The sequence below is a fragment of the Haliotis cracherodii genome, unplaced genomic scaffold (assembly GCF_022045235.1).
Source record: "Haliotis cracherodii isolate W230 unplaced genomic scaffold, xgHalCrac1.p SCAF_21, whole genome shotgun sequence".
Lineage (NCBI taxonomy): Eukaryota > Metazoa > Mollusca > Gastropoda > Lepetellida > Haliotidae > Haliotis > Haliotis cracherodii.
Genome location: NW_027266277.1, coordinates 10,236,174 through 10,257,722, shown reverse-complemented (window position 1 = coordinate 10,257,722; position 21,549 = coordinate 10,236,174). Strand labels below are relative to the sequence as shown.

The window sequence follows — 21,549 nt, the reverse complement described above, 5'->3', positions numbered from 1 at the left end:
CCTGGTAATGTTTTAAAAAATCAAGCCAGTTTATGAAACTTGAACAAGATGAGGTGAGGGGTTACAGCCAGGTTACCACCACATCCTCACTACCACTAGGATGTCAGCCAGCTCATACAAGCATAAGGGGCTGGAGACCTATTCTTTAACATACTGGCTATCATCACTGACAAGTTATCCCAACTTCTTTGAGAGGCATTTAAGAGTTATCCCAAGATGAAACTTACTAAACCTGGCTTGTGATAAACTACACACTTGAAAGTGTCTGAATCTAAGTTGGCCCTTCTGGTATTTCGTCAGAGCATCATATTTCAGCAACAGCTGTATATTTCTTAATTTAATATGAGGGTTATGACAAGGACTTCTAGGCTCCCATTTCCAACTTTTGTTGCCTTGATTATCCTGGGTATTAAATCTGCATTATGATGAATAACCAAAATTACCCTAGACCCATTTGCTTCCATACTTTCATCTTGAACCCATTTTAAATTACATGATGCTACAGACAGCCATCCAATCTGATTACACTCATGTGATAGAGAAAGTTTGTGCTAAGTCAGTTGTAAGAGAGAAGACAGTGGTGGTGACATTATGGCCAATCATCTATGAGTGAGGTTAAACGCCACTTTGAACAGTATTCCACTTATATTACAACATGTCAGCTTAATGTGGAAGGAACGCTCAAAGTGATGCAGGTCTCAGACGTATACCACTGATGTAAAACCCACAAGCACAGGTATGGTTCTGACAAACCTGAGAACAGGAGTCCAATCCACAATGCAAGCTTTCTGGCATGCCCAAGGGACACAACTCTGCACAGCAAATTGCTGCGTCTCAGACGAGTGTGCATGTTTAAACTCCTGTTGATAGTAAAACAACAACTGCAGTTGCCAGCAAGCCCACCTTGTGTTTATTGCGGTCGTCCATGGCCTGTACGTGGGCCCCGAGTTTGGACACGTCCTTCTCCAGCTGTTCCCGGGTGTAGGTGACGGTCTGAAGCTGTTGGTCCTTGTGCTGGATCAGCTCCTGGGACAGGCGGTGCTGGTTCTCCAGACACTGGATAGCCACCTTCAGCTCACTCACCTCCTTCTGGGCCTGGAACACACACACACTTATCTCAACACACAGAGACCAATATTCGGCTCCAAGTCTGAAGCGAATGTCGTCAAATATTCTCTAATGGGAACCAAAATAAATTACAATTTACGTTAATGTGTCTGTAACTCATGTGATGACTTAGTAGAGGTGACTTATGTTTCACTGATTATTATATCTTTTTGTTTTGTTTGTTGTTTAACGCCGCACTCAACAATATTCCAGTGATATGATGGCAGTCTATAACTAATCTGCTTATCAAGTTTGGACCTGACAATCCAGTGATGGACATCATGAGCATCGATGCAAGTAATTCGGATACAATGACATGCCCCAACCAAGACAGCAAGCCTGACAACCCGATCCCGTTAGTAGCCTCTTACGACAAGCATAGTCGCATTTCACGGCAAGCATGGGTTGCTGAAGACCTATTCTATACTCCGGATCATCACGGGTCTTCACTGATTGGATGACTAATAAATAGGAAGTGGCTTTTAAAGGTAAATTGTACAGTAATGCATTGAACATATAACACTCTCGGGGCAGACGTGCTATCAACTAGACCACGGAAGCTTCAATCCCAGGAGTTATGATTGTTGACTGATCATTTTAAGTGTTTCAACCTACACTGCTGTATTTCTCCTGGAGAGCTTGATTCAACTTCTTGATATGGCCTGCATCCAGCTGACCCCTCGTGGCAAGGTCAAGGTCGTCTTTGAGCTGGTGGATCTGGGACTGCAGACGTCCATTCTCATATGCCAGCTTGTTCTTCTGCTCCATCATTTCCTTCAGCGTTGAGTGGACTTTCTTGTGGCTCATCTACCAGAAAAGAATGTCACTGTTGACAGGTCTTAAACGACCGGGACGCCAACGTTTATAGGTGATTTTAAATCATTCACAAGTGTATGTCACACCTTTCGTTCCTGCATGATTCAATTCTGAAACCAAACAACAGAGCTCCACACAGCCCGGCGGACAACCCAAGCACTGTGCAGAATAAACTGACTTCAGCCATGTTTAGAAGCAAACTGACAATTGAGCCTCATCTTCTATTGAGCCTACTTCTACGTGTGGTCACAGGAGCAGAAACTTCCCTCCAGCAGGGCAGAGTAAACCTGGAGGTAATAGGTTTCTGTTTGCAATGTTTTAGAACAGAGGACATCCTGACGCTTTTAACCAAAAGTGAGTGAGTAAAGTTTGATGCTGGTTTTACCAATATTCCAACCATATCAGGCCAGGATTCACTTGTATCCAGCCAGCCTCTCCAGGAAGTCTGCCTTCTTTCTCTCTCTCCACCTATCTGTCCGACTCACCTGTTGCTGCTCGTATCCAGCCAGCCTCTCCAGGAAGTCTGCCTTCTCTCTCTCTCTCCACCTATCTGTCCAACTCACCTGTTGCTGCTCATATCCAGCCAGTCTCTCCAGGAGGTCTGCCTTCTCTCTCTCTCTCCACCTATCTGTCCGACTCACCTGTTGCTGCTCGTATCCAGCCAGTCTCTCCAGGAGGTCTGCCTTCTCTCTCTCCACCTATCTGTCCGACTCACCTGTTGCTGCTCGTATCCAGCCAGTCGCTCCAGGAGGTCTGCCTTCTCTCTCTCCAGCTGTCTCTGAGTCCCATACAGTGTGTCCAGCTCCACTTTGGTCTCCTCCAGGTCCGTCTGTAGCACCACCCTCTCCTCCATCAACGTGTCCACAGTCTGGTTCACCTACAACACAGTCAACAGACATTACCCTGGAGCCAGCAACAGGCTTGGTGGGTGGGTCCAGCTTCAACTGTCTGGATAAACTGTCCACACACTTGAAATACTGAGGCCATTCCAGAATGTGTCTACAAACAGGGTGAGGTGGAATGAGGTTTAACGTTGCGTCCAAGATTATTGCACTTATACAGTGACACGTGTGCTTGTGCGTGTGTTTGTACTAGTCTGAACTGTTTTATAGTCCGATTTTATAGTGCTAGCCCACTGAGATACAGTTTAACATGAATACAGGGCAGTCGGGTAGCCTAGAAGTTAAATCATTCACTCATCACGCCGGGTTCAATTCCCGATATGGGTGCTATGTGTGAAGCCCATTTCTGGTGTCCCCCGCCGTGATCTTGATGGTATATTGCTATAAGCGGCGTAAAACCATACCTACTCCCTCACTTAACATGAATACCCCACTCAGACACAGTTTACTGACTCCGAGCCAACCAGTCCTATTTTTAACCCCTTAATACCGAGAGCCAGACAGGGTGGACACTTTACCACAAGACCACGGAGGCTGTCCGTTTACAAACAAGTGAAATGTGACACATTAGCTTGTGGCGGCGGTGTAAAGTCATGGCTGTGTCGTGTGTACTGACCTCCTCCAGCAGGTTCTCCTTGTCCCGGAGGATGTTCTGCTTCTCGTCCTGCATGCTGTGCAGCTGGGTCCTCAGGGAGTTCAGCTCCCTCTCCAGACACTCTGCCGCCTGCGAGAACTCTACGTCCTTCTTCATCATCTCGCCCTTTGTGGAACTCATTTCCTTCTCCAGCAACTCTCTGATCAACACAGCAATAAAACAGTGAGTGAGTGAGTTAGGTCTAACCCCGCTTCCAGCAGTATTTCAGTGACATCATGGGGTGTCAACTTGATTCGGGAGGAAAGCCTGAAGTGATGGAGGTCACTCTGCACGGCAAATTGCTATGCCTTAGATGACTGGGCCAAATATTAGACGTTTCGGTTGACCATCTGGAAGACAATGCCAACATAATGCTGTCTTGTTTGGATGTGGCAAGACTTCCAATTCTTTCGGCGCATATCTGAAGGCAGTGGGGGGGGGGGGGGCAGTGGAAGGATACTTTCAACTTTCAAGTTTGGTTTATCCATACCCTCACATTTACTGGAACTCAATATCAACAAAAAACCATGCTCTTACATTTTTTTCTTCATGTCTTCATTTTCAGCATGAGTGTCCCGGGTGCGACTGCGGAGTTTCACGGCCTCCTCCTCCAGGGCCAGACGCTCTTCAACGTGGGTCTTTTCCACCTGTAACAACATCGTCATTATTACCATGTTCAAAAATAATATTCCAATAAAAAATAAAGACCTGACACCACAGAATGTCTTGCCAAAAGTACATAATGATCAGCCTGCTCAATTGCTTCAAAAGTTGAATTATCAGCTCCTTGGGGAGTATACAGTATCACATCAACTGGCCCCTTCTTGGTTGTTGGAGCTGCTCTTATTTAGTGACGTGCATGCATGTGCGTGTGCTTATGTGTGGCGCCTTGTACTAGGCCAGGCTTATGCTGGTATTAGAGTGCTAGCACACTGAGATACCATGCCACAGTTTAACATGGATACCCTCCTCAGACACAGCATACTGACTCCGAGCTGACAAGTCCTTGTTTCATCCCCTTAATGCCAAACGCCAGGGTAACAAGTACCATCTAATAATATCTTTTTTTGTTTATTGTTTGTTGGTTAACAAAGTACTTAGCAACATTTCAGCTATATGATGGCGGTCTGTAAATAATGAAGTCTAGACCAGACCATCCAGTGATTGACATCGATCCACGCAATTGGAATATGATGACATACATCAACCAAGTCAGCGAGCCTGACCACCTAATCCCGTAAGTCGATTCTCATGACAAGCATAGTCACCTTTTATGGCAGGCATGGGTTGCTGAAGACCTATTTCACCCCGGATCTTCACGCGAATTAATATCATTGGGTATGACGTGTCCGGGGATCAAAACACCAGGCAGAAACCATGTAAGGGGTCTCAGATACTTGGAATATTTCAAGACTGTTTTCAGCACTTTGTTTGAAACCAACATAAGTTTGCATGTAAAATGCAGGAAGAACTCGGCTCAGATATACTTGATACACAAAAGGTCAAAGTGTGTGAGTTAGTCAGGTATTACGCAGTTCACACATCATACATGTTTGGGGATCCCAACCCGGGTTTTCAGCGTAACAAGTAACGCCACTTCCTCAACCACAAGGCTACCCCCTGGCCATGATCCTTCTGACATTTGTTCTGTATTGAAGTCCAGCAATCGGTGGGTTTTACCTGCACTTCCCTCTTGTGTATCGTCCTGAGACGCTCCAGTTCACTGGACGTGGTGTCCAGCTGGCTGCCCAGTCTCTGGTTGTCACACTCCAGTTCCTGGCATCTCATCTACAACACACAGCAAACACTGAGAACATGTCATCCAGGCTGCCCGGACTTGGCATTGCTCTTATCATTGCTTGTCTGGTTCACAGACCTGTCATATAACATGGCAAGGGCTTCAAGGACATGACACTGTCAGTCCGGTCACACACTGTTACCAACCAGTCCTTATATTAGTGACTCTCACATCAAACATGCAGTTCTGTGGACCTACTCTGCTCTGGAATCCCCATGAAGAGTCAATCATGGGGTACTGGGGACCTAGTCTGCCCTGGAATCCCAATGAAGAATCAATCACAGGCTACTGGGGACCTACCCTGCCCTGGAATCCCAATAAAAAATCAATCATGGGGTCCTGGGGACCTATTCTGCCCTGGATCCCAATGAAGAATCAATCACAGGCTACTGGGGAACTACTGTCCTGGAATCCCAATGAATCAATCAAGGGGTCTTGGGGACATACTCTACCCTGGAATCCCAATGAAGAATCCATCATGGGCTACTGGGGACCTACTCTGTCCTGGAATCCCAATGAAGAATCAATCACAGGCTACTGGGGACCTCCTACTGGGGACATCCTGGAATCCCAATGAAGAATCAATCATGGGGTCCTGGGGACCTACTCTGTCCTAGAATCCCAATGAAGAATCAATCATGGGGTCCTGGGGACCTACTCTGTCCTGGAATCCCAATGAAGAATCAATCACAGGCTACTGGGGACATACTCTGTCCTGGAATCCCAATGAAGAATTAATCACAGGCTACTGTGGACCTACTTAGTCCTGGAATCCCAATGAAAAATCAATCATTGGGTCCTGGGGACCTATTCTGTCCTGGAATCCCAATGAAGAATCCATCATGGGTCACTAGGGACCTACTCTGTCCTAGAATCCCAATGAAGAATTAATCACAGGCTACTGGGGACCTACTTTGTCCTGGAATCCCAATGAAGAATCAATCCTGGGGTCCTGGGGACCTACTCTGTCTTGGAATCCCAATGAAGAATCAATCATGGGGTCTTGGTGACCTACTCTGCTCTGGAATCCCAATGAAGAATCAATCACAGGCTACTGGGGACATACTCTGTCCTGGAATCCCAATGAAGAATTAATCACAGGCTACTGGGGACCTACTTTGTCCTGGAATCCCAATGAAGAATCAATCATGGGGTCCTGGGGACCTACTCTGCCCTGGAATCCCAATGAAGAATCCATCATGGGGTCTTGGTGACCTACTCTGCTCTGGAATCCCAATGAAGAATCAATCACAGGCTACTGGGGACCTACTTAATCCTGGAATCCCAATGAAGAATCAATCATGGGGTCTTGGTGACCTACTCTGCTCTGGAATCCCAATGAAGAATCAATCATGGGCTACTGGGGACATACTCTGTCCTGGAATCCCAATGAAGAATTAATCACAGGCTACTGGGGACCTACTTATTCCTGGAATCCTAATGAAGAATCAATCATGGGGTTTTGGTGACCTACTCTGTCTGGAATCCCAATGAAGAATCAATCACAGGCTACTGGGGACATACTCTGTCCTGGAATCCCAATGAAGAATCAATCATGGGCTACTGGGGAACTACTCTGCTCTGGAATCCCAATGAAGAATCAATCATGGGGTCTTGGTGACCTACTCTGTCTTGGAATCCCAATGAAGAATCAATCATGGGGTCTTGGTGACCTACTCTGTCTTGGAATCCCAATGAAGAATCAATCATGGGGTCTTGGTGACCTACTCTGCTCTGGAATCCCAATGAAGAATCAATCACAGGCTACTGGGGACATACTCTGTCCTGGAATCCCAATGAAGAATTAATCACAGGCTACTGTGGACCTACTTAGTCCTGGAATCCCAATGAAGAATCAATCATGGGGTCTTGGTGACCTACTCTGTCTGGAATCCCAATGAAGAATCAATCACAGGCTACTGGGGACATACTCTGTCCTGGAATCCCAATGAAGAATCAATCATGGGCTACTGGGGAACTACTCTGCCCTGGACTCCCAATGAAGAATCAATCATGGGGTCTTGGTGACCTACTCTGTCCTGAATTCCCAAAGAAGAGTCAATCATAGGGTACTGGTGACCTAGTCTGCCCTGGAATCCCAATGAAGAGTCAATCATGGGGTACTGGGGATGTACTCTGTCCTGGAATCCCAATGAAGACTCAATCATGGGGTCCTGGGGACCTACTCTGCCCTGGAATCCCAATGAAGAGTCAATCATGGGGTACTGGGGATGTACTCTGCCCTGGAATCCCAATGAAGACTCAATCACAGGCTACTGGTGACCTACTCTGCTCTGGAATCCCAAAGAAGAGTCAATCATGGGGTACTGGGGACCTACTCTGCCCTGGAATCCCAATGAAGAGTCAATCATGGGGTACTGGGGACATACTCTGCCCTGGAATCCCAATGAAGAATCAATCATGGGCTACTGGGGACCTATTCTGCCCTGGAATCCCAATAAAGAATCAATCATGGGGTCCTGGGGACCTACTCTTCTCTGGAATCCCAATGAAGAATCAATCATGGGGTCACTAGGGACCTACTCTGCCCTGGAATCCCAATGAAGAATCAATCATGGGCTACTGGGGACCTTTTCTGTCCTGGAATCCCAATGAAAAATTAATCATGGGCTACTGGGGACCTTTTCTGTCCTGGAATCCCAAAGAAGAATCAATCATGGGGTCTTGGTGACCTACTCTGTCTGGAATCCCAATGAAGAATCAATCACAGGCTACTGGGGAAGTACTCTGTCCTGGAATCCCAATGAAGAATCAATCATGGGCTACTGGGGAACTACTCTGCCCTGGAATCCCAATGAAGAATCAATCATGGGGTCTTGGTGACCTACTCTGTCCTGAATTCCCAAAGAAGAGTCAATCATAGGGTACTGGTGACCTAGTCTGCCCTTGAATCGCAATGAAGAGTCAATCATGGGGTACTGGGGATGTACTCTGTCCTGGAATCCCAATGAAGACTCAATCATGGGGTCCTGGGGACCTACTCTGCCCTGGAATCCCAATGAAGAGTCAATCATGGGGTACTGGGGATGTACTCTGCCCTGGAATCCCAATGAAGACTCAATCATAGGCTACTGGGGACCTACTATGTCCTGGTATCCCAATGAAGACTCAATCATGGGCTACTGGGGACCTACTCTGTCCTGGAATACCAATGAAGACTCAATCACAGGCTACTGGTGACCTACTCTGCTCTGGAATCCCAAAAAAGAGTCAATCATGGGGTACTGGGGACCTACTCTGCCCTGGAATCCCAATGAAGAGACCTTTTCTGTCCTGGAATCCCAATGAAAAATCAATCATGGGCTACTGGGGACCTTTTCTGTCCTGGAATCCCAAAGAAGAATCAATCATGGGGTCTTGGGGACCTACTCTGCCCTAGAATCCCAATGCTGAATCAATCATGGGCTACTGGGGACCTTTTCTGCCATGAAATCTCAATGAAGAGTCAATCATGGGGTACTGGGGACCTACTCTGCCCTGGAATCCCAATGAAGAATCAATCTACTAGGGTTTGATCTGATTTTAATGAGATTGGGAATGCCTGAAGCAAATATTCTCCACTCAGTTTTTCTGAAAGTTGTTTTCACCTTATTCTGGTCGATGAGTGTCTGTGTCTTCTCCACCTGGGAGATGAGTTCCTGGTACTGGCTCTGGAAGCGGCTCAACTCTGTAGCAGCCACCTGCCTCTCAGCCTCTGCTATGTCGTATTGGTACTGCAGCTTCTCTGTGGACCCAAACATCGACAACACTACCAGATATTTCTAGTCCTCTAACTGTTCAGAATGTGCTCTTAAAGTTTTAATAATCTGAGTGGGTGAGTGTTGCTTATCACTGCAGTCAGCAATATTCCAGCCAAATCACAGCCTCCAGTAAATAAGCCATGTCACACAAACCAGTGATTGATAAGAGTGACGTCCCATGCTGCAAGTGAAGCAGTCCCCAAGGGACATCAAGGTGGACATTTGAGTTGGTCAGTGCCTAGATAACACCTGTATGGCCGCAACCATGGAAACAGACGATCACTGCCCAGACAACATGGATTCTCCCAAACTTCTACATGCACACTAACAAATATTTGAGAAAAGTCACACTTACTGAGCAATATACAGCCATATCACAGCGTCCAGTAGATAAGTCTTGTCAGACAAACCAGTGATTGATATAATAAGCAATGTCCATGCTACAAGTGAAGCATTACTGTAAACTGTCCCAAGGGACATAAGATGGACATTTATGTTGAGCATACCTCTCAGGTGGGTGAGTTCGCTACATCTCTCATCAAGCTGCCCTCGCATCTTCTGCTCCTTGCCAAGCTCATCTGACAATCTCATAACCTCCGTCTTCAGACTCTTGCATGTGGTGGTCAAGTTATAAACCTGTAAATGCATTGTGCATATTTTACAGTGAGTGAGTGAGTGAGTTGGGTTTAACGTGGCTTCTAACATTATTACAGTTATATCACGGCGCGTCAGCTTAATGTGGGAGGAAAGCCCAAAGTGATGCAGGTCTTTGGTGAAACCCACGTGCCAGGTTATGGTGCAGACAAACCTAGAAACATAATCTGGGCTAACCGGGATTCGAACCCACAATCATAGGTTTCTGGCGTGCCCAAGTGATGCAACTCTGCACAGCAAATAGCAGCGCCTAGATGACAAGGCCACCTGTGCCCCGCATATTTTCCAGAAACCCATCTAACAACTGAAGGGACTGCACACCACACCACACCACACCACACCACACCACACTCCCTTACCTCTGTCCTCTCAGATTCTACGACTGTTTCCATCTCCCGGATCCTCCCTAGGAGAGTGTTGTGGGAGTCCTCCAGACTTGACCTGAGACTAGGCTGCCGTTAAGAACACACCACACCACACCACATTCCCTTACCCCTGTCCTCTCAGATTCTACGACTGTTTCCATCTCCCGGATCCTCCCAAGGAGAGTGTTGTGGGAGTCCTCCAGACTCGCCATGAGACTAGGCTGCCATTAAGAACACACCACACCACACTCCCTTACCTCTGTCCTCTCAGATTCTACGACTGTTTCCATCTCCCGGATCCTCCCTAGGAGAGTGTTGTGGGAGTCCTCCAGACTTGACCTGAGACTAGACTCCATGCTGAGTTCTTCTTTCATCTCCGCAACACGCCGGATCAGTTTCTGTTTTGATGTTGCAATCTCCTCAGCCGTCACAGAAGCTTCTGCCTGTCAACAAAACCAGCATGACTGTCACCATGGGAACACAGAAAAGAGCACATGCAAGAATCGTGATATGCATTGGATCGTAAGCAAGGTATACTAAATTTGGAGTAGAGCTGTGTATCGTCTGGTATCTTGTGACATGATTCGTATCACAATACGGACTTGTGATACTACTGGTGTAACTATACACATCAAATACTATGAAAAGTTGAAATCACTGAAATTTTCTCTTTCTCCATACATTTATTCATTGTTACCTGAAAAATGTTTACAAAGAAATCCACAAGAATAAAACAGGTTTAAATGAAGGGCTGGTTATCAAATGTAACAGTTAGACGGTGCCTCCTCGGGTACACATCCTTGTGTTCTGCCATGCTTACAGGTGGCGCTGTGCTACTTCGGCCATTACGGGATGTAGCTCTATTAGTTCCTGTCCTATTTATAGAGTATTGCGATCTCACAAACTGATGATTCAAGTATTGTGTGTACATGTGTATCAATGATATCGTAGGTATCGGTGAATCGTTACAGCCCCAGTATGGAGACTCCCCATGGTCTAGCCATTTCAAATATAAAAACATTATGTTGACATATCATAGTCAAACTCCAACGTAGTCAATGTAAGGTATTGATGATATATGTATCAATTTTCCGTCACCTTCAAGGTGCCAAAAGTAATAATCATAGTGTAACAAATGTAATATTTGGGATAACACGTTCTTAGTAAAGTACAGATTGAAAGAATTATAGAGAATGGTATTAACCATGTCAAAATGTAACATGTCGAGAAAAGAGTACATACCCTGGCAGTGGTTGCCTCATCCAGAGACTTCTGCAGCTTCTTCACCTCATCCTTGAGTCTCGTCCTCGTCTCACACTCCGAGGTCAGTTCATCCTGCAGCCCACGAACCTCCCGTTTGAGATACGACAACTGACTTTCATACGTCTGTTTGGCTGCTGACCACTTTTCTTCCACCTGGGCGTATATCTTCTTCTTCAAGTCCTTATCACCTTGGATGTTGAGCAGGGACAGCTTTAGCGTCTGTATTGCACTCTCTGTCCGGCACACCCTGGACACCAGCGCTTCATAATTTGTATGTAAAAGTTCAGCATCGGCTAACCTAGCTTTGAATGGCTCCATGGGCCCTTCATCCTCGTTACGAGCATCAGCGGACACTTCCCGGCTGAAGCCCATCTCGTTGAGACGGTGGATGAGGTCACGTGTGTCACATTCTGCAGCTTGGAGTCGGTGCTCCAGGACCTCGATAGTCTGTCCCGAGGGGGATGCCGGGGCGAATGGGGGGATGACAGGCTTCGACATGCCTGCTACTCTCTTTCCTCACTTCACCATCATCACAGTGTAATAATTGCTTGATGTCCTCGCTGTCATCTCTACCTGAAACTGATCCATTGCTAGACTGCAACAGTCGCCTTTTATTCTAATGAAATGTAAGTAGTGTCTCACATCACCTCAAACAAAGAACAAAAATACAAAAACTTGAATAGATTATAAGTATAATTTGAAATATTGATAAAAAATGTTATCAAACACAGTCTGTTTCCATAATTATGTTTACATGCATTCAAAACACACAAGCTACAAGGAAAATAATCTATCTTGGATTTTTTTAAACATTACTTTTCAAATTCATATTGGAAAGGGACTTCCAGTGTAATCAACCTCTACACTCACAAAAGTATCACATCCTATCAAATCAGCAGTAGAAACCAAAACTAACCTGCGTAAGTCAACTATCTCGATCCTATGGCCCCTGGACAGGTCTGTTCAGATGGTAAACTATTTACTGTAAACAGCTTTATTTCTGCGCCGTTAAAATATTGCGAATACCACACCAAAGACAATACTGCGATGAGATATTTTTGCGAGTTGTCGTGTTGAGATGACCCCTCGCGTACCAAACAATAGACAGCTTCTCTCCGAAGCTAGTTTTTCTGAGTTGGCCGGAAAGTTGACCAGAAGAGATTGCGACCAATTATCAAATACGATAATTGACTCAACTCAGTGTCATGTCATGTGTGGACAAAATTGCAAAGGATACTGACGCAATCAAGCGAGGTTGGAAGAAGGCAGAATTACTGTGAGGTAACCGTGACACTAACTGGTCTGTTTACACTGTCATTTGTGATGTATCGTGTGACCATTCTGCATTCATTTGTGTTTTTAACTTATTGAGTAACTTGTAGTTCTGGTTGATGATTTCAACATTTGATGACGTGTTGCAATGAATAAAGTATGTATGTATTATTTATACTTATTTTTGCGTTTTTAATTTTTGCGATTGAGTCTCGTTCGCAAAACTCGCAATAATAAAACGGTCGCCAAAAATTCACTGTTTACAGTATTCATATGAAAATTGCAGAAAGTATGTGAAAATCAAGTAATCAAACTGCTTAACACCCCATGCCTCAGCTGTTCCACTGTATATCCCTGTCCTGTGTGCCCCTGTGCCTGTCACATTCCATTAGAAAAGGTCAATTTTGACCAGATTGTAGATCTTTCAACGCAATACAATATGTTTATGATGTAAACTCAGTGACAGAAACTAACAGTTTTAGTTCACTAGTCCTTATAATGATGACAAATAGTAAAACCCTTCAAAAGCGCAAATTTCTACTCGTCCTCATGATACCTTAACTATTGGGCAGTTTGGCAAGGACTACAGGACTAGTGCCAATTTCTAATGCTGAAACTTAGTTCCTCATATACTGCTAGGAACCAGATTTGTTTATTTACCATGTTTACAGGTATATGAAACTGCCTTGTGACAAGCTGGGCAGTGGGGGAGGAACTCTGGAATGTCAGCTCACCACACCTTACTGACCTGCTGACAGTTTTATTGAAACACTAGATCCTTTAGATAGGGGCACTTTCTGTGAATTGCACATGTGTTGTTAGTGAAGCACGGATCGAAATGCCTTTATGTTCAAGTGTGGCATAGGGCACTCATGGTTATAACATGCATACATATGTTTAGATGTACCCTTTTAGAATTTAAATCGACCAACAAGAAGAATACTTCTGATCAATTAAAAATGTGTTGCAATCGATATTGTGTTACCATGGTTACTGTCACACACTGGTCAGAATCAGGGATAGAAATTCACCTGGAAAGTCTACTTGACTGAATACTGATAACATACAGAAACATTCCAAAATGTTCAAAAGACTACAGGCCCTTAGGATACCCTTAACATTGGCGGTACTGGCTTGGGTCAACGGGCAAGTGCTAGTTTCTATCCCTGCAGTTTACACATGCTATTAGGTAACTTGGAAGTACAAGTCAATCAACCCTAACCATTTCCTTGGCCGATAAGCTGGGATCCAGCTTCTGGGCTCCATATTTACTAGCAGGATATTAATAAATGACACTTTGAAAGTTTGCCCTTTTTTTGGTGAGATTGATAAAACCAGTTACAGAATCTCGAGAGTGATTTTATGAATAATACTGTGCATTGAAGAACATATGTTCATTTTCCATACGTTCCATGTTAGTGCAAAATTTACTTTATTACATATTTTATATAATTAACATAACAAACATTGGCACAATGTATTCTTAACTAAATTTGATGTTTGAATTCTAAGTGTCCCCTCAGCATGCTCAGCGTCGGCATTTTACTCATGTTATTAACCCTGCCATTGGCACTCAAATACAAGTGATACTGAACCCTGTGAAGTCAGTCATCTGTTAGCATGCTGAGGTGAGTTGACATTGTCATGTGTGCAGTGTTTTAGACGACTCAGAAATGGGTGTCCAGTACACACAAATGCATAGAATGAACGCATACAAAAACAATAATATTCATTTATCAACTTCTGGACAAGAAACAAATGTTCTGTTACTAAATATTTTTTCAAATTTGATTAATGTAACAGTACAGTACACTACATCATTTCATTACAGGGATACGAGTGACGCTCATATTTCCTGTAAAGATTAATTATATTTTGCAAGAGAAGACAAATCCCTTGAGGTTATTTTGATCTGAGTTTATAACATGTGCAATTTGTTTCATTGTCTAAGTATAGAGATCAGCCTATCAAAAATGGTTAAAATTTGAGCAAAGAGGAGTAAAACAATTTGGTAACTTTTTGCTGTTTAAATTTTCGGAAAAATAATTTGCACATTTTATTATTACTAAACATCCAAACAAACTGTTAAAAGTATTCAGATAATCATAAACTTTGATTTATAATCTGACAACAACCCTGAAGGCCTATTCCATGACAGAAAGTCTGACAGACCCACAAAAACACACACAACTTTACGGCCAAAATGACACTTAATTCACACCTCATACCTTGCTTGTGCCTACTTGTCTTACTTGTTTTCACAAACTGAACTTTCATCCAAAATATTGCATAGTGTTCCTACTGACATGTAGTCGAAGCTACTCCAATGGTCATCCAAATTCCAACGGTAGTCTACCCAATATAAGTATGTGGTCGGTGTGTATAAGAACCTGCTAAATGTCTGTTTTGTTAACTAAATGCGATTGTGATAGAGATTTACGCTCGGCGTGAAGTCGTCTAAGTGATCTACGAGCAGGCATTCTTGAAACGCCGCCATGCGTGATAATTTACGGATAATATTTCTGACAGCTTGGAGTGTTGAACTGTTGCTGTACATGTGAATGTTTTGACGCGGCAACACTTTTTGCCTTTCTGATAAGCACGTATGGTGCAAAGTCATTAGTTTAAAACTATGGATACCTACAACAGGCCATTATCTATGAATGAGACAACATTAATCACTTTGTGTACTCACATCTAAGTAGGTTTATTCCTTCATATCATATCCTGCTTGGAAACAACTCAAACCTGCCTCTACTTGTCGCCATGATTGTAAACTAATGATTTCATTGGTCAACTCCTCACACCAATCGGAGTTTCACATCTGACACAACGTTCAACATAAATTGAGTGGGAGCCGGAACGGCCCGAGCTATTCCGTATGTCAAAACGCTCTTCTGTATCAGGAGATACATAAGAAGTTATAAAGTACTTTCCTATCGGCTAACTCTAAAAGCGAAATCCCCAAATGGATTTAATTTTTTTAAACTTATAGTATATAACACAATGTAAAAGGGTTATAGCTGAAACGACCCCGTGAAAAAACGCTATCAGACGAAAAGTCCAATGACATGACGAAAACGCCACTCGACACGAATGACAAAAACAAACCCTTAATATTTCTCTCTACTATTGATTCAGAATTTTGAATGATAAATATTTAATCGATTTATTACTGTAACAAACACTTCTGTAACTTATGTTAATCATACACACAGATGATATACATATAACGTAAAACAAGCAAGTTCCTTTAGAACCGGCTGGCGTAAAATCAAACTCACACACTCTTTCTTCGAATAGGTTCATGCTCGAGCAACATAATTTGGAGGGATTAAAACAAATTCATTTTTGAAAATTCCTTTACATTCAGACTAAATTTTCCATCGTTTGTATGTTACATAACGTCTAAATCCTATGGTCGTTGAGGCGGGATTAGGCTAAAAAGACATCAAAACAGAGAAATGTAATTACAAAATTTATTATAAACAATGAAATGTCATAACAAGCAATACTTAGCAATATTTGTAAAAAGAAAGTTGTAGATGCACTCAACTCGACTTCGCCATCACAACTGTTGACAGTATCTGACACTGCACGTGCCCATAGAATTGGTAAACCTGTTCAGGTAAAAATCAAGACCTCTCATCGCTAAGGTTAAAGATTTAGACGAGAAGATGTCACTATTAAAAAATAGATCTGAACTTGCTAAAAAAACCAAACGATCCATCCTTACGTCAGCGGGAAACATTACGGGTCCTACGTTCTGATAACAAGCGAGGTTACTTCAAAGGTGACAAACTGATGGTGGAAGATGTGTCACCAACTGCGAAGACGACAGAAAACAGACAATCACCACCGCCTACGGAGACCCCTAGGGATCGGGACCAAGACCGTGTACTACGCCCTAGACCCAAGTCCAACTCTGCTCATGGGTTAAGGAGATAGGGGTGTGGCAAATGCTTTACCCAACACCTGTAGATTTCTCTCCCGCAACATAAACTCAAGGATAGTGACTTTTGTACCTTCATATACAACCATGAGGTCATCTCGATATATTAACCATGGACGTCAGAAATCGGTTTCATTAGCACTCATTTTCCTGACTATAAGATCCTTTCTCTACCAGCAAATACGTTATCTCAGTATGGTCGATATTCTGGGGGAATAGTAGTTTTAGTTAAAGCACAATTAGCGAAGTACATTCTTGATGTTAAGGTTGGGGATAATGCAGTTACCGTGTTGTTTGACAAGGACATATTAAGTTGTGACTTAAATGTCTTATGTGTTTTTAGTTACATTCAGCCAGAAGGCTCGTCATGGTATGATGACAAAGACAGTCGCAATGGTGTTGACTTACCTTTGTTCTTATTACTTAGTGTGTTGGAAAAGTATCCAGATGTCTCAATTTTATTGTTCGGGGATTTGAACAGCAGAACTGGCACAGAACAAGACTACGTCGGAGATGATATCATTCTCTATGTGGAAGGGGATGAACATTATACCAACCTTCGATATGCCACGAATATCTAGCGACCAGAAATGTGCTCACTTCTGGACATCCATATTATCAATGGAAGGGTTGGGGCAGACTCCGGAGACTTCACTTTCATATGACATTTGGGATGCAGCGTCATAGACTATGCGTCAGCATCAACATATATATTTCAACATATTGCAGACTTTGACATATTGTCCCGCTCAGAAAGTGATCATTTACCAGTCCGTGTGAGCATTCGTCATAAGGGAGATGCGTTCGAACCTGAGGATAGTCAGTTACATTATAAGTATATATGGACTGATAGACTTCGTGAGACATTCATGATGAATATATCATCACCATGTATCACTGATATGCTAGAACGTGCAGATTTAGTTCACTCTCAGGTGCACCTACTGCAGTGACTTTACTGACAGATGTGATTCTGTCTGCCGCTTGTGTGTTCAAATAGACGTAAAAGGCATAGTGACTCCCCATGGTATGACAACGAATGTCTTACTAAAAACCACGAACGCTGTCATGCACTGAACACTTCTCGGGTTACTCAGAGCACTGAACATCTAGCCAAGTACAACAAGGTACGCAATGAGTACAGGGCCTTGTGTAGGACAAAGGGGGACCAGTATCGACAGTGTAATAGAGTAGGACTGATAAACTTAACTGGTGACTCCAAACGTTTTGGGGACGTTGTCAAACGTGTGTCCAGGCGTCAACATCATCACAATCCTATCTCCACGGGAGAGTGGGCCGAATATTTCTCAACATTGTACACAAATACTGATCCTCTTGACAGTGACGATAAAAGTCCGTACTTATGTGAATCTCATGAACTGACAGCAGACATTCTTGACTGCCCTATAACAAGATCAGAAATCACAGACAGTATTCGTGCCTTAAAGAACAATAAACCAGTTGGAGTTGACCATATCATAAGCGAATACCCAAAACACTCATCATATGTTTGTTTTTTCTCCTTACTTTGAGATTATATTCAAGAGTATGTATGAAACTGGTGTTTTTCCTGAAAATTGGTCATTAGGAATTATCATCCCAGTACATAAGAAAGATGACGCAACGTTTTCAGATAACTATCGAGCCATAAGCCTTCTGAGTGCCCTGAGAATCAAATGGGTAACTGAATTAAGGAATTGTCTTTGCATACATGGGTTCGGCGATGTATGGAGGTATGGAATGGTGCTGACAAACATCGATACAGATTCTGGGAGAACCGAGATTCAAACCCAAGATCGTAAGTATCTGACACGTCTAAAGGAGGCAACTATGCACAGCGAATTCCGAAGATTAAGACACCTGTTGTCCCATATTAGCAAATCTAGTGCTTCTCACCTTCCATATGTAACTTATATATTTATATATCCAAACTAGATTAAACAAAAATGATCTCACAAGGTCCGAGTATGTCATATTTAGGGCGAACCTTCAAGGTGTTTGTCCATATTGTCGTGTATGACCCTTTCCCCGGTACAGCTGATAAAGTAGCCTATTAATTGTCATCATGAAGATTTCACACACATTTAGTTGTTACGTTGTATCTTACTCATGTCAATTAAGGAGTCAGAAAACGGCCGCCCCAAAACCTGACAGTGGAAGGTCGTGAAACCTTTGGTTGATATTCAAGAAATAATGCTCCCAGAATGAATGACCCAGATTCACGAAAATACTCCACTATCTGCTATGATTTCTGGATGTAACCTAATCTCCTGTATATCAGCAGTCGACACGGTGACGAGGCACTTTTAACAATACGTTCCGACAGATCCAAGTAGGACACTAAATCACAGGACTCCCTCTTCAAATGATACTTGTGCTCACGGAAATAGCATATGTTTACAGCTGTACATAAACAAACATGGCTTGGCAAGGTGTTCTGAAGAGATGTTTGGCCAAGAACGCATGCAGCAGACATGTATCATCTGATTCAATACGGAATGGATTGGCAGGCATGATGGGGCGAACGCCATTAGTCCGTCTGAATAAACTAAGCGACGAGACAGGCTGTGAGATTCTCGCAAAGGCAGAATTTTGTAACGGAGGTGGTTCAGTGAAAGACAGAGCTGCCTTTTTCCTGATCAAGGATGCCGAAGAAAAGGGGTTGTTGCGACCAGGGGGTACAGTGGTTGAAGGAACGGCTGGAAACACTGGGATCGGTCTGGCCCACATGTGCCTAGCTCTTGGATATAAGTGTGTCATCTACATGCCAAATAACCAGTCGCAAGAGAAAATTGAAACACTGAGAACTTTAGGTGCCGAAGTTCGAAGCGTGCCTGTCGTTGCCTGGACCGACCCAGACAATTATAACCACCAGGCTAGGAGGTTTGCTGAAGGTGTAGAAAACGCTGTCTGGACGAATCAGTTTGATAACACAGCCAATAAAAGGGCCCACATAGAAACTACAGGCCCTGAGATCTGGCAGGAGACAAAAGGCCGGGTGGACGCAGTTGTTTTCGGGACGGGGACGGGAGGGACACTGGCAGGAGTGTCCACCTTTCTGAAAGATAAGAACCACAAGATACAGTCCTATCTTGCAGATCCTCAAGGCAGCGTTCTTTACAACTGGATCAAGCATGGCAAGCTGGAGAGGACAGAGGGAAGTTCCATTACAGAAGGTATAGGTCAAGGTCGTGTAACGAAAAACCTCGAAGGTGCCCCAATTGATGATGCTTTTGCAATACTGGACACTGATGCTGTTGCTATGACATTCAGGTTACTTCACGAGGAAGGGTTCTTTGTTGGGGCCTCGACAGGGTTGAATGTTGTTGGGGCTGTGAAGGCAGCTGAACTGATGGGTCCAGGGCACACCATTGTGACCTGCCTGTGTGACACTGGCCATAAATACTACAACAAACTCTTCAGCCGGAAGGTTTTAGAAGAAAAGGGTCTGTTGGATTGTATCCCTGAACAGTACAGGACATCTTTGCATTAAATAAAATTGTGATGGAACAGTGTTTTACTGATGCTTTGATAACAGCAGTATTACTAACCATGCTAACAGGATGATAGGGCATGCTAATTGTTTATACAAGTATAATTTATATACTTCACCATATTAAAGCTCAGGAAGAAAGTTTTAAGATTTTATCAGATATAACATTGTTTTTACATCTAAGACTGAGTGGTTTAGTGTTTCAAGTGATTGAAAAACACTTCATTAATTTCAAGTGGTCATATTCTTGTCATTATACAGATTCATATTTTGATAAAATAAAGCAAAGATTTTTAGCAAGATTTCTAGATTATTTGCTTTGTAGCACTGGCATAATGTTGGCCATCTGTACACAGTCCAGTGGTGACTGGACAGCGGCATCATTCACTCCATACAGTCCAAAGTGTGACCTCTGCATTAGTGCGAGTTTATATTAGGCTGGTGTAAATTCATGCGTGGCTACAGTGGTGCGAGTTAAAACATAACTGTGAATTTTGTGAACTTTTGACTTGACACACTGGCATTCAGTAGTCCACAGTATTTTTAAGATGTAATTAACGGTAATTAGTAGATAATTATCGTACCGTATTTTCCATATTTGCGGGGGCACGGGTGGCGTAGTCGTCTAAGGTGCCACGATTTGCTGTGCAGAGTTGCATCACTTTGGCTCGCCAGAAACCTATGATTGTGGGTTTGAATCCCGGTTCCCCCGGATTTTGTTTCTAAGAACTTGGGTTTCACCGAAGTGGTAAACGTCTGAGATTTGCATCACTTTCCTCGCATACGACATGCCGCGATATAACTGGAATACTGTTAAAAGCGGCATTAAACCCAACTCACTCACTCACTCACCATACAAAATAACTGCCGGCCTGCCCGTGGCTGGCAACTTTTCTGTCGGGCTGCATGAAATTTTCCTCCACCTGCCCGACTGTCTGGCAGATGATTTAAGACTACGTATTCAGTTTTATTATCCCTCTCCGTAGATTCCCTGGTTATTGTTTGCATTATTTCAACGAAATCATGATGTGATTTTTTAATATTTATAATGTCTGAATGTGGGAAGGTAACATTTATGGTTCACCTGCCCGACTGTCTTGATGGGTTTTAAAATTATTTCAAACACTGCTGGCATGAAATAATGTTTGGTGGCACTGTTGGAAGTTTATGCCTGGATGCACTGGTGAATGGATATTATAAATGTTCTGATTTTTAAAAATTCTGAAGAAATGAGAAGAAATGTTTCATTCAAATTTTTACTGACATTGCTGCCAACTTGTCTGACCTCTGAGCAGGTCTAGCTAAATTCTTGTTGCAGAGGAATGTAATTCCAGTGGAATGTAATAATTCTGGTTGCAGAGGAATGTAATAATTCTGGGTGCAGAGGAATGTAATAATGCTGGGTGCAGAGGAATGTAATAATGCTGGGTGCAGAGGAATGTAATAATGCTGGTTGCAGGGGAATGTAATAATGCAGGTTGCAGTGGAATGTAATAATTCTGGTTGCAGAGGAATGTAATAATGCTGGTTGC

At 43.4% G+C, this 21,549-nt stretch overlaps 2 protein-coding genes across 2 annotated transcripts in view; one reads left to right on the top strand and one right to left on the bottom strand.

Moving 5' to 3' along the window:
- The window catches only part of LOC139470939 (coiled-coil domain-containing protein 150-like), a 34,031-nt gene extending 18,698 nt beyond the window's left edge, over positions 1–15,333 (bottom strand). The window contains exons 1-11 of the mRNA XM_071253262.1: positions 15,268–15,333; positions 11,280–11,873; positions 10,295–10,480; positions 9,525–9,654; positions 8,866–9,002; positions 5,140–5,247; positions 3,997–4,106; positions 3,442–3,619; positions 2,639–2,800; positions 1,723–1,914; positions 904–1,095 (exon numbers count right to left, since the gene is read on the bottom strand). Coding sequence (XP_071109363.1) covers positions 904–1,095; positions 1,723–1,914; positions 2,639–2,800; positions 3,442–3,619; positions 3,997–4,106; positions 5,140–5,247; positions 8,866–9,002; positions 9,525–9,654; positions 10,295–10,480; positions 11,280–11,798 — 1,914 coding nt within the window. The 5' untranslated portion in view covers positions 11,799–11,873; positions 15,268–15,333. The remainder of the gene's footprint in view (positions 1–903; positions 1,096–1,722; positions 1,915–2,638; positions 2,801–3,441; positions 3,620–3,996; positions 4,107–5,139; positions 5,248–8,865; positions 9,003–9,524; positions 9,655–10,294; positions 10,481–11,279; positions 11,874–15,267) is intronic.
- Positions 15,334–18,864: 3,531 nt separating this feature from the next.
- On the top strand, positions 18,865–20,260 carry LOC139470903 (uncharacterized). The gene has a single exon (XM_071253231.1). The coding sequence runs from the start codon at positions 18,944–18,946 to the stop codon at positions 20,015–20,017; it is 1,074 nt and encodes a 357-aa protein (XP_071109332.1). The 5' UTR covers positions 18,865–18,943; the 3' UTR covers positions 20,018–20,260.
- The last annotated feature ends 1,289 nt before the right edge of the window (positions 20,261–21,549 follow it).

Coding starts and splice junctions, on each gene's coding strand:
- LOC139470903 (XM_071253231.1), top strand. CDS start 18,944: ATGGCTTGGCAAGGTGTTCTGAAGAGATGTTTGGCCAAGAACGCATGC.